This window comes from Aythya ferina (assembly GCF_964211825.1).
Source record: "Aythya ferina genome assembly, chromosome: 15".
Lineage (NCBI taxonomy): Eukaryota > Metazoa > Chordata > Aves > Anseriformes > Anatidae > Aythya > Aythya ferina.
Window position 1 is genome coordinate 13,510,058 of NC_140314.1, and position 13,405 is coordinate 13,523,462.

A 13,405-nucleotide genomic window follows, 5' to 3' on the forward strand; every position below is an offset into this window, starting at 1 on the left:
CAGTCTGGCCACACAAAGCAAAACAGAAAAGTTTTCCAGGAATACAATTAATATTTGAAGCAAGAGAAGTCATCAGTCCTATCACTTATCTTCCAGAGGGGTAAGAACACAGAGAGGTAAGATACTTTGAAAGAAGACCTTGTGGTTGACATAGAAAGATGATTACTTCATGTTGTGCAGTTTCCCCTAGACCCCTAAGATAAAGCACTGGCTACTCTGTTAGGGGACTTTTGCTTATTTCTCCCCCCGCCCAAAAAAAAAAAAAAAGGAAGCCTTGTCACTATTTGTTTATGGCAGTTTGCCACAAGTTGCACAGTGCTGTTTCTTATTTGATTATGGTTGGCTAAAAGTCAACTTGTACTTGTACTTCTGCCTTCTGTAAATCTTACCTTTGTAATGATACAAGTACATGCTTTGTCTGGTATCTATAAATGGAAAACAACAACAACAATAATTCAGTGTCTAAGTGATCTTCTGGAAACCATGCTCTAAAGTATTGTGGCTTATTATCAGCTAGGAAAATTGTGCGCAAATAAAAGCACGGCTAAAACTTGTTCCAGGATTCTACCCCTTATGCCGGCCAGCCAAGAAAACAGATTGGATGGTGGTTTTGGCTTGGTTCACATGGTGAGGTGACTGGTGAGAAATCATGTGTATAATAGCTCTGCATAATTTGCAGGTTCCACAAGGATCTATGTCAATTTGGGGCATAAGTGGATGCACCTTGCTTTGAAATGATCTTTTGAGGGTCATGAGTAGTACCTGTAGCCCAGCTTCTTGCACTCTGAAACTGGTGCTGGTCTCTGGTGACGACACTGGATGAAGACAGCCGCTTCTCTGATGCAGCATCATTCAGTCATCCTTGCATTCCTAGGAGAGTCTGTGACGATTAGCTGAGCATCTGTCCTTGTAACTATCCTGCGTTGTCTCATCAGTTGTCTTGCTGCAGCTCCACTTCAGGCCCTGCTGTGGCAGATTGCACAGCTCTGGTTCATGCAGACCTCAAACGTGTCCAAATGATTGTACTAAGTGCACGTGCAGGTGGCACCACAGCCAAGTTGCTCATCCTTCTTACTGCAGAATCGAGGAAGATTTACCAGGGTTATTCTGGAAAGTCATCGGGTTTGACCAACCTCTCAGGCAACATCAGCCTTTCTTTAGCACACTTTTCATAACGCCACGGGATGGTTTGGGTTGGAAGGGGCCTTAAAGACCATCAATTTTCAGCCCTGCCATGGGCAGGGACACCTCCCACCAGCTGAGGGTGCCCCAACCCCGTCCAGCCGTGGGCGCTGCCAGGGATGGGGCACCCGCAGCCCTGGGCAGCCTGAAAAGGGCCTCGCCGCCCTCGTGGCCAAACATTTCTGCCTAGGGGCCCCTCTCCAACTTGCTCACAGCCCCCTTTACACAACGAGAGGCTACAGTAAGGTTTCCCTGAGCGCTCTCCCCCAGCCTGGGCAGCTCTCAGCCTTTCTCCTCTCCACTGTTGCCTTTTCATTCTTTTCCCCAGCGTGCTTCTTTTCACCAGCCACAACCTCCGCCGGTGCGGTGCGCGCCCTCCGGGCGGCCAAAACCCGCTCCAAAAACCCACGAAATGGGCAAAAGCGAGGCCGCCCCGGAGCTCCCCGTCAGGCGCGGGGCGGGGCGGGGCGCGGGCCCTGCCCACCCGCCTCATAGCGCGGGGCCCGCCGCGGCCGTGCCGAGCCCGTCCTGCCCGAGGGGAGGTGAGCGGCGAACGGGGCCGCGGCCGCCTGAGGGAGGGGAGGGGAGGGGAGGGGAGGGGGGAGAGGGGCCGGGGGCTCGGCGCCCCCCTGCTGCCCCTCGGAGAGGTGGTGCCCGGGGGGCTGCGGGGCGGGTGGCGACGGGTCGGGTGCTGAGGGGACCCCGCGGAACTTCGGAGCCGGGTGCGGGGCGGGGGGAGCCCGGCCGCGTTTGGGTCGCTCCTGGTCCGTGTCCGTGTCCCTGTTCCTGTCCCTGTCCCTCCCTGCTCTCGGGGAGAAGCCTCCCAGCTTCGTCGTTGGAGCCGTGCCTCCGAGCCCGGCGGTCAGGGCGGGGATGCGAAGTTCCGCGGGACGCTGTTTGTGCTGGAACTGCCGAGCCGCTTCTGAGAAGTGTTTGCAGAGCCCTCGGCGGTGCCAGCTGTGATTTCCTTGAGAGCCTGGGAACGTTTTAAAGCTGCTCTGACGTGCTGCTGCTGCTAATTTTTCGAGAAATTGAAAGGTTCCTTTTTTTTTTTTTTTTTCGACTGGTGTTTTTAAGCCTCACCTTCTGTTTTTTGTACCTCATGACAAACGCCCCTTGTTCCTTCAGCTGGGTGCTCTGAGGCCGGCCGGTGCCGTGTGCTGCCGCTGGCATGGCTTAGCACCGAGCAAACTTGAAGAGGCCGTGCTAACATGTGGCAAGGATAACTGTCAAACAAACAAAAACCCCACAGGTATTCGTATTGGAAGACTTGAGGCATTTACAGAAATTGAGTGTGCCAAAGGAAACGTAGGAAAGACGTCCCGGTCCTGTGGCGATGGGATTTTCACGTGCTGCGTGAGGAGCAAAAGGAGACAAAACGCGGCTCCCGCAGGAGCAGCGCTGGGTCTGGAGCTGGTCCTGGTCCTGCTGCCCCTGTGTGCATTAGGGCACCCGTGTGTGACACCAGCACCCACGCTGCTGTGTCACCTCTGTCCCTGCACGTCCTGTGCACCTGCTTCTGGCCGCAGCCACCCCCTCACCGCCCCAGGTGTCACTCGCTGTAGCTTTGCCCCTGGGTGTATTTATTTCCAGCAGCAACATCCTCTCCTTTACTTGTGTGCACATACACGCAGAAATATGTGCATGCAAATAATTTGAAAGCAGCCTGATAAAGCGAGGTAATGCTGACTTCTGGCTGCTCGTCTCCGTGCTCAGCACGGTCCCCAGGCACACGTCGCTGGTGGGTGAGTGCAGAGGGGTGAGGGGAACCTGGAGGGCAGAGGTGCGTGATGTTGGAAGAGCCGGTGGATGTAATTTCTAAGAGGGAATTAGAAAGGCTAAACCACAGCGGTCAAGTTACCGCTACAGTGTGATAACGTGTGTGTGGAGGTGGGGGTATGGCAGTAGTCTTGTTCAGGAATGTGAGAAAAGAGAAACCGGCCAGCAGGCTGGTCGTGGCTGGAGTGGCTTCAGGGGGAAAGTTGTTGCTGATTTCACTTTTCATCTGTATTTGACCTATATTTCTGCCAGGAACCATTTTTGGATTACTGCCTGTGGGATAGACTCAGCGGGGAGGGATGGTAACTGCTTAAAACATGAAGGAGGGAAGACTGCTGAGGACCCAACGTTAGCAAAATATGATGAGGCTGAACCAGTTCAAAGCTACATTGACAGATACTCTGGGTACTGGTGGCAAGAGTTGGTGACTGGTCTGCCCCTCATCTGGGGGGTTTCTGAGAGAGTCTGGGGACAGGTATTTAGTATGAAAAAGTGCAAAATCTGTCACCTTCCTCCTGATGTAAGCGAGTCCTGTGTGTGGTGGTCACAGCCCTGCCCTGGGGCCAGGAGCTGCCTTCACCTGGGGCTGCTGGGCAGTGGGGCTGGGAGCAGGGCTCCGTGCTGCTGAGGGCTGGCAGTCTCTGGCGAGTAGAAAAGCAATGAAATGTTCTGCCTTTTATTTTTTTTTTCTCCTCCCTGTGCAATTAAAAAAAAAAACAGAAAACAAAAACCCCAAAATAACACACACACAACTCTTGATTCCAGCAACAGGTTGTAGTGGAGAACAAAATGGATCAGCTTGAAATACGGGAGAGAACTGAGAGATACAAAGTGGTGTTTGCATGATATGTTACTCCACAGCATAGCTCAGATAAAATGGAAAATAGGAAGCATTCATCTGCCTGCTTTCTCTTTTCTCTCGGAGCAGGGTAGACGTAGTTGTTTTGCTTCCGTCTGTCTCAGTCTAGTATTGTCTTTCCACCGTGTAGAAGGCAGCCCCCTCGACAGCTCAGTAATCTTAATTTCCTCTGCCTCCTGACCAGCTTGTTTCCGTTCTTGCTGTTTGGCTGGGCTGTCTCTGGGGGCTGCAGAGGGGAATTCGGAGCTGCGTGAAGCAGCTACGCCTCGCGCTGCTTTCTGCTCTTTCAGTTGTGTAATTCTGTTCCTCTGAGCCGCCCTCTGCTAGCGAGGAGGTGGGTTCAGGATTCTTCCCTTCTCATCGTTCCCAAGGGGCGTGCGGATGTACCTTGTGTCGTGTAGCCCAGGTTGGGAGGAAGAGCGCTGAGGGAGGCGCTGAGCGGTGCCTGTGCAGTAACAAAGACGGTGCTGCGCACAGCGGCGTTCAGCGCTCCCTGCTGCAGCGTGGCTCCTTGCACGGCCTCCCCTTCCTGAGAACAAACAGCTGCCTCTTACGTGGAGCAAGGTTTTCTGTAAACAAGCGTGAGCAAGCTCACTTGGAGGCAGACTTTGCTTTTTCCCCACTCAGCTGGTTACTAAGAAAAAAAAATGTGAAGGGCCAGGAGCTGGAAGCGCTCCGTCACGTGGCAGCACCTTGGAGCACCGGGCCAGCTTTGGTGTCAGCTGCGAGGTGCAGCTGGGAGAGGACCCGAGCTGATGCGTTCCCTCTCTGCGTGGCGCAGGAAGGCACTTACTTGGCTTTCATTTCTGTTATTTGTAGGCCATGTGGAATGCATTAAAATGATGCTTCTGTTTGCTCTGCCCCGGGGAAGCTGTAAAACACCATGCAAGTCAAGTTGCATCTTCTCTGGTTTGGCCATAGGGCTTACGGGAAAATGGGGCATGGGTTCTGCCCTGGGAGCCTGACCTCACACTAATGGACAGGGTTTAAACAGCCTGAAATACCCCATCCCACTTCTGCTTTTATTCCAGTGGTTCTCCTGACGCTATAATCCGACTGATTTCAGAGGTTTGCTCGTTCTGTATTTGCGCTGGCCTGAGGCTGTTGCACTGCTGCTTTTCTCATTGGGTTAATTTGAGATAGAGATAAATAATAAAGTAACCCAAGACATCCTTTTTAACAACTGATTGAGTTTCTGGGGAGTAATGACACTGGTGTTAAGAGGTTGCTGCATTATGGATGCAATTTGGAAACTGAGTAGCAGCCTCAGTAGGGAAATGGACATAAAATTTGTGACCCACAGCGTGTTAGGCTCCGTAGTCTCATCTAACGCTCGCCGTGAATTCTGCCTTTCTCCAGGGAGGAGCTGGAGAGAGGGTGAAGGTCTTGAGCACTGTTTAAATACCAGGGTGATTCAAGGGCAGTAAATGTGAGCGTGGCCTTTGGGTTCCCGTGGGGCGGTTCTGGGGATCATTCTGCCTGCTGCCCTGTGGGCAGGCATTTCACGGAGCAGCTGGGGCTGGGGAGGTAAGCTTGGGACTGAGCTGCAGCCTGCCTTCGAGAGGTGACCAGGTATTGGAGGTGAGAAGGCACTGAGCAAACAAAATAACCTGCCGTTGTTTTGTGTACACCCCTGGGTGGCTTTCCACTGAGAGCGCTGCGGTGGAGGAGGGCTCCGGTACAGCGCTCTGGAAAAAGCAGGGACGGCGGCGTGCGCCGCGTTGCGTGGCCCTGCTCCTTCCCGCGATGGCTGTGTGCCCGATCTGATCACAGCACGCTCTGTGCAGGGCAGAGGAAAGCAGAGAGCCTTGACCCAGCGCTTTTCCTTGAATATTAAACCGCCCTGATCCTTTGCCACGCCTCATGGGCAGCAGCCGGCTGGAGGCGGCAGGGCGTTAAGAGCTAAGGCTGAGCCCAAGAAAAAAAGCCAAGTCCATGCTGCTGCTGCTTAGGGTGGGACCTCGTGGGCTGCCCACCCCGTTGACTGCTGGCATAAGGAGCAGGTAGGCTGCAGCACTGGGGGGCTGCCAGCATTGCTTTCCCCAGGCTTTCCAATTCTTTGCCGGTGCGGTTTCAAAGGCTGCCCGGGAAATAGTCATTAAATCTTGCCTTTCTAGCTGCGGGGAGGAGTCTTGTTTTGATGTTAGTGCACATTTAACGTCTGCTTTGCATTGCACAGCCAGGCAAGTTGACCAAGGCACTCTAGCAATAGGGACTAGATTGCTTTATGAGCTCCTGCCCTCCTGGTGATTGTCTGGTGGCTTTCTCTGCGTGATACAATTTGAGAAAGCTGGTCCGGGGCATTTGCTTCTTTTCGGTTACATCAGCTGCTCGATTAGAATAAACCACAGTCGTGACTGCAACTTCTTGACAATTACTTGAAAGAGGAAATGTAACTGCTTAAAAAAAAAAAAAGCCACAATGCAAGAGAATGTCCTGTTTACAGAGCTTATACCTGTTGCTGCGGAGTAAACAAATGATCTGGGCTCTTTTCACCCGGCCCACAAGGCAGGGACGTGCCCAGCCCGCCGGCTTGCTGCGGGTGGCAGCCGGGACAGGCAAACTCTGCTGGGCTGTGTAGATCGTGACTTTGTTCCTTCAGTAACTGGAGTAAATCTAACAACCAGGATTGTGAAATGTGGCGATTGCCTTTTCAAGGAGCCTCTTCCTGATGGAGACTGGTAGGAGTAGTTCTGAAAGTTTTTCATGTGTTGGCTTTTTCTTTTCACCAGTAGAGGAAAGAGTGAATAGAGCGAATATTTGTGTTTGCTTTCTGCTCTGTGGTGTTATGGAAAGTGTCTGCAAAGTGATCTTAGGTCTGAAAAGTTTCTAATAATTATGCATGTTTTTTCCATGCAGAGGGGCTGCCTTTGCAAGGTCCTTTCCTGTTCCAAGGACCTTGGCAGGGTCCTAAAAATTACTCTCTCGGACACATAGAACAAAGGTTCTAGCTGATAAATATTAACTTCTTGTTAATGTTCCATGCAACTCCATTGTCTTCTGCTTATTTTTTTTTCTCCCCCTTCTTTTATTTTTCCCAGTGCAAAATTTAGGCCAGAAAGGTCCCTCCTGGGGACACGAGATGTGATGCGATGTCTTTTACCCACAGCAGCAGGACTTTGGGAGAGGCAGCTTGCTGCTGGAGCCAACCGGGGCTGCACCTGGCAGCATCCCGGCGTTACGGTGTTGTTGTACTGCTGCCTACGTTTTCACACGCTGACCTCTCCCACCCTTCCGTCCCTTTGTCTTTTCTGCAGCCAAACCTGTCCTGGAAATCCCCCCAGAGGGGCAAAATAAGGAGCACGGGTAGTGCAGAGCTGTCCTGGTGTTTACCGCAGCCCCGTTGGGAGAGAAGTTTTTTGCCGAACACTCATGAGCCTGGTCCAACAGGGATCTGGGATCTAGTTAGATTTGTTCTTAAGCTTCTGGTGTGGCGGGGCTGCAGTGCTGCCTCCCTCACTGGCACAGACCCTGAGGATCAACTTTCTCCCTGCTGATGTGGACCTGTGCAGCCCGGGATCCCTTGGCCACCAAGACTAGGGTGAGGCCACCAGACACGCGCGCTCACGGTTTCCCAGTGCCGTGATGTGACTTGTTCTGGGCTTGTGGCTTGCTCTCAAGGCAGGCAGATGTGCGAGCTTACCTGAGGTTTCCTATATTTGTAACATCAGGCTTCATGCAAAACGTTGGTCTGGACAAAATAACGTGCTGCTTTGCACTTCCCTGCCTTTGTTTCCTCACTGCTCTCAAACATCTCTTGGATGTTGCTGGGTTCCAGGCTTGCTGCAGGCCTTCACACACAGTGCCAAACACTCATGGGCAGGAGGAGCTGCACCCAGCACTGTGTGCACGGGGCTGCTGTAGTAAAAAGCACCCCAGCAGCCCTTTTCTGCTGGCTGCAAGTGTGGCTCCTGCCTGCTTGCCAAAGCGAAGGCTGTGTGCGGGTCCCTGCCCTCAGGGCAGGGTGCGCTGGGCTGCAGGTCATGGGTGTCCAAAAAGATTTTCCCCGAGAGCCCTTTTGGCATGTCCCGTGCTGTGGATGCTGTGGGTTGCTTATGGCTGGGCTGCTCGCCCTGCACTCTGGGTGTGTGTGGAAGGCTTGTTTTGGGGCTCAGCTGTCCCTGTGGGCAGCCAGCCTTCTGTCTGAGCCCCCTGCTGCCTGCACCCTGCCCGCACTGCCCAAGGGACAGGGATGGGAGATCTTCCCATTGCAACCTGGTCTCAAGTGACCCCAAAGCAGGGAGTCAGCTCTCCTGCAGTAATCCGTGGGCTGTTCCCTGCTCAGTGCATGTGGTTTTCTAGGTTTGGATGGTTTATTGGCTTCTCCCACCCTGGCACCACGTTAGCAGGTCTGGTTCCTCCGCTGTAACTGGCGTGTGGGGCTGCACGCGTGGGGAGGTTGCTATCTGCTCCCAGTGAGCAAATTGGGAACAACTGGCTTCTTAAGGGCACGTAACTGCTGGCATGTGGCCGGACGGGTGAGCTCAATCAAGAGTGTTTCATAAAGGCACTCCCAGCAGTTGTCCTGTGCAGTGTTCACTCTGCTTGTCTGCCTGTTCCCTCTGTGCTTGCACTGAAGTCTGCTCGGCTCTTTGGGATAATAACTGCTTCAATATGGGGGCTAGCAAGATTTTCTGTTAAATTTGTTCTTTTGTATGGATTTTTATCTTCCTACCTGAAGGACATACGTGTCAGGATTTGTCTGCTTTTTCTCTGACTGTATCAGTTGATGCTTTTTAATCTTCTTTACTTTTTTTTGTACCTTCCCTGAAAAGCATGTGCTGCCTGTTCCCCAGCTTTGTCTTGTTCGCTTTTGAGCATTAGCTCAGTAGGCATAAATAACACTTCCAGCATCTGTGATTCTGGACAGCTCTGTCCTGTTCCGTACGTTTCCAGCACATCACTGGAGCCGTGGCTCTCAAAATCAGAGCGTGGTAAATAGTTTTGTTGATGCGTAAGTAGACATGAAATCCACATGCCTGTGCTGGCTCTGCGATTTTGCAGGCTGTAGAGCACAAAACCATTCCCTTTGTCATTGAACTGGCTCTGAATGCAGAGAGTGGATGTGCTGAGCAAGAAAAACTCGTTTTTGCACGCATGGTAATCCGAGTGAAAGCAATGAAACTTCTGCAGGTCCATTTTGTCATCAGTCAGATAACAGCGGGACACTGCCTACAGGAGACCTACTGGACTCCGGACTGCCAGTACTGCCAGACAGAGTTTTGAGACTGAAGAGATTTCTTTTTCTTTTTTCTCCCCCCTAGAAATCTACAGGGTGCTATCAGCTGTGTTTCCCAAACTGTTGGCCAAAGGGATGTGGCAGAGGATTTGTATAACACCTGGGTCCTGAAGGGCTCAAGGTGTTTATTGAAGTGGCTGCTGTTCTGAAGCAGCCTGGGAGGCTGTGCGCAGTGGGTGTGTGCTGTGGCTCTGTGACTACTCATATAATCACAGATTTGATTACCCCACATAGGCACTACCTGTTTGGCAGCGCTGTGGACCACAAAGATCCATCGACAGCAACAGCTTGCTGTGAGGCTGGTGGTGCTGCCCAGACAGAGCTGAGGAGAGGTCTAGCTAGACATAAGGTAAAATGAAAATGGTTTCTATTTTGCAAGTGGTTTGTTATGTATTTTTAAAGAAAAATAAGACTTGTGGAATGTGTGTATCTCTGTAGTGCTTGTCTTGTAAATTTTAAATGAGCTGAGACAATTTCAGCCTGAGAGCCAAGAAGGAAGCATGAAGTGCTTCATCAGTGTTACCAAGTTACCTCCTGGTGGAGCACGAGCTGTATTCCCTGACCCAGAGCGTGAGGATCCGTGGCCTTGATCTACTTCTCAGCAAAGAGCATGGGACTGCTGGCAGGGAGTTTCGTGGTCTTGCAGCAGGCACCTTGGCACCTTGCTGCACCTTGCTGCTGCTGCCTGGAGAGATGGTGGCCTGAGGACTGGAGGTCCTGGGAAGAGCTCAGCCTGCAGTGAGACCAGCTCTGGGTTGGAGCCGGGTGCCACAGTTGGATGTCATCAGCTGGACGGAGCTCTTGGACTTGTGCAGGTTTTTGTGTCCCGAGGTCTGTGGGGACGTGGCCAGTCCTAGCGCTGCTGCTGCAAAGCGCTGCTACAGGAGCTGAGGCAGCGAGGACACCGAGGTGTGTGCCTCAGGGCCACGTCGCAAAGCTCTCTCGGACCTGGGGCAGGTTCACACCAGCCATTCCCCACTCCTGCTCCGAGCTGGATGCGCCAGATCATCCCTTGCTCTTGCACATTGAACTTTTTAAGCCTTTCCTGGTGTTTTCTGACCTTCTAATTTTTTTTTTTTCACTTGTGCTCTGATTGTTCCATGTTCGCAGAACTGTTAGCTGAGTGGGAACAAGCCACCATGAAGCGTGAGTGTTCTGGGGGGAGCAGGGTTCCTGTTCTGTTACCAGCCCACTCCTCTAACCTGCTGTGTTTGCAATGAAGCGTAGGGTTGTGAGGCGCTGAGACTGGAGGGTGATAACAGAAAACAGAGCCAGGCCTGGCAAAAAGGAGTCTGGGGTCTGTGGGTGCCTTGAGGACTGAGTCATTTGTGAGTGGTTTCTTACTCTGTGCCCTACAACGTGCCTCTTGCTGTAATGCTGGCAGATGGAATATCCTCAGAGGAGTATTTTTTCCTTTGGCAATACTTGTGTGCCTCATAAACTTCCATGGTTATAGAGCTCTCTAATGTGATCTGTTTTTTTCCTGTTGAAAATGTTGATTAGGGAGAAAACAGTGAACTAATTGTTCTGAGAAACACTTGAGCTACATAAATATTTCAGGGGATTTCAGTAGCCTTAAAAGGCTCAAAGTTGCACATGAACAAACTTACCCGTAATCGTGGTTGAAGTTTTGTGATGTGAGAAGGCTGAAAGGAGAACTTCTCAGAAGCACGGAAGGATTTACATATGTATAACCAGGCTACGACAGCACGACACTGCGTAAGGCCATTTGCCTTGTAGATGAGCGCTAAGTTGCTCAGACACTTTAAGAGAGATTACTCATGTTTTGGTATAAATATTTTCAGCTGAAATGAAATAAATCTTGGAATAAACTCGCATGGGACGTGCTGGATGGGAGTAATGGCAGGAACACAGCTTCAGGCTTGCAGAAGCCCTTCAGGAAGAGCTGAGCTGCAGAGCTCAAAAGCAAGTGCTGGAAGGAAGATGCTTGCTCCCTGTTCAGCCACGTGTTGTACTTCATCTGGGAAGGGCAGAAGCTCAGCACTTTTGATGCCTGTTTAGCAAGAATAGGATGAGATGTATTAAATATTGCCTCTGCTATCCAAGAACAAAGTTCTCAGCCTTTGTTAACTGAGGTGTGATGGAGGGGGCAAGAGGCTAGGCTAGTGTGTGAGCAGCACGGTGGCACTTTGCTGGAGACCCTGAAACATTGAATAGATAATATCTGGGCTTGGTCCACACAAAACCAGCTAAATCATTGACGAGTGGATTCTTTAGAAGCATTTAATACTAGTAGGGTTTATTGTCTAAGGAAAAGTAATGGCAACCATTCAAGTGTCAAATCGGGGGTGATTTAGAAATCCGAAGATGTTTTAAAAGGTCATAAGGTTTTTCTTTGGTAGTTGGAAGTTTAAAAGTGGGGGAAAAGAACAGAAAGAAGCTTGTAGCCCCTTTTTCTGTCTGTCACCATTTGTGACTCTTCTGGTTGAAAATTTAAGGCTTGATTTATGAATAAGCCTGCACCCTTCCCTGTGTGCTGCTCTGAGCTAATGCCTCTATTGTCTGGTGTGTATTATGCCTTTCCCTTCCCTTGCCTTTCCTTACCTTATTTGCTAATCTGTCTTCTGAGCTCTGTTCTTTCGTAATGTCTTTGTAAGAGGAGCTTCCCTTCACTGTCCTCTAAGCAGATGTTTATTTCATGTGATAGTTGAGCTGTGGGGCTCTTTGCCACAGGATACTGTGGGTGCTAAAAGACTGTGTGGGCTCTGGAGGGATCTGAAAAAATTGATAGGATGTTGTTAAATACCCCTGTGTCACCTTCAGTTTAGCATTTGTTTAAGCTGTACACCATGGGATGCTGGAAACATGTTGAGGGTAAATACCCGGTGTGCTCACCTTACGCTTTGACCTAGGTAGCCACAAGTGTCAGACTGAAAATCTTCTTGCTGTTCCCTCTGTGACTGCAGTCTCTGTGATCTCTCTTCGTTTGCCTTCCCTTTATTACAGCCTGCGTGAGACACCCGAAGACTAACTTCTGCCTGGATAAACCAGCTCATACTGTTGGTGTACTCCTGTCGTGTCCTTGGCTCCAGAAGAGTGGCTGGAGCAGAGCTTTGGGCGTTGATGCATGTGCTGCTGCTCTTGGCCTGGCAGTGATTTAGCAAGTATCTGGGCAGCTCTGTGACACGGCATCACTGCGCTGCTGCAGAAACCATTGGGTTTGTAGGCTGGCGGTTCACACAGAACAGTTGGCAGGCTGAAGGGGAGGCAAGGTGCTGGATGTCACACCCTGGGCTTTTGCTGGCTCAGCGTCACGGTTTGGTAGTCCAGGAATGGTGATTTATGACCTGCCAGCAGTTGTGCCTCGGACTGGCTGAGGTCTGCTCCTTTGGCTTGCCCCAGCAGCATGCAGGAGGGCATTATTGTTCCCACCGTGGTGGCTCCCACCTGGTGCTATCATGTTTGGCTGGTGAGAGGCTGCGGTGTCCTTCCCAGGTGCAGGCAGCCTGCAGGCAATGCAGGGCCAGTGCACACATCTGCCCCCCAGACGTATTTCAGGCACAGCGCTCTGTAACCCGGGGATTTGCATGAATGGATTTGCATGAGCAAGGGAGTGAAGCTGCATGCACAGCCTTCAGACTTACCGTGGGTTTGGATGCCACCTCAGAAAAGGTTGCATCGCCACTGCGTGATGCAGCTGAGCAATGGAGGTGCCTGTGCTCACCCCTCAGGAGTGGCTTTCTGTGTGCAGGACTGGCTCACGCCGTGCAGACAGCAGCTCAGCCCCTTCCAGCCTTAGCTTGGCAATGCCAGGGGCCTGCTCTTTGCAGCGCTGCAGTATTTTCCCCAGCTGATGAGGCAGGGACTCTCAGAGCTGCTGGGGCAGTACCTGCTGTGTTCATGCTTTTCTTGTACTGTTCTCATGGCCTTGTACCTGCAGCTGTGACAGCACAGGTATGCTGAGTGCTGGTGAGATTCACCCTTCTTCCTGCTGTCCCTGCCTTGTCTTGGACAACTTGGTTGTACTACAGCAAAGCAAAGTTATTAGCATTGCAGGTAACAGTTATTTAAATACTTACCAGTAGCCAATGTGTGTGTGCAGGCACTGAAGTCAGTGGGCAGCACTTGCTTCTGATCAGCATGCACCAATTAGCATGAATAGTAACAACCAGAAGGGAGTTGGAGCAGATTCCAACAAGAAGTGCATGTTACTGGGGGAAAAGCATGGCATAAAATGTCATCTTTGTCTTTGTCCTTGCCACTAGCTGCGCTGGGGAGAGTGCCCAGAGCAGGATGTTCATCCAGGACCTGTCGTTGCTCTTCCGAGCTGGCCATGAGCCAGGGAAAGTTTTCCATCCCCCCAGTTCAATACTTTGTTAATTTGT

At 51.4% G+C, this 13,405-nt stretch overlaps 1 protein-coding gene across 2 annotated transcripts in view; it reads left to right on the top strand.

Annotated features, from left to right (window-relative positions):
- Positions 1-1,579: 1,579 nt before the first annotated feature.
- Positions 1,580-13,405, top strand: part of CARHSP1 (calcium regulated heat stable protein 1) — a 34,072-nt gene continuing 22,246 nt past the window's right edge. The window contains exon 1 of one of the 2 annotated variants that reach the window (XM_084536864.1): positions 1,580-1,724. In XM_084536864.1, the coding sequence (XP_084392990.1) occupies positions 1,595-1,724 (130 nt within the window). In that variant the 5' untranslated portion in view covers positions 1,580-1,594. Of the gene's footprint in view, positions 1,725-6,385; positions 6,502-13,405 lie in introns of those variants that run through there. The other variant, XM_084536865.1, reaches the window with a different exon arrangement.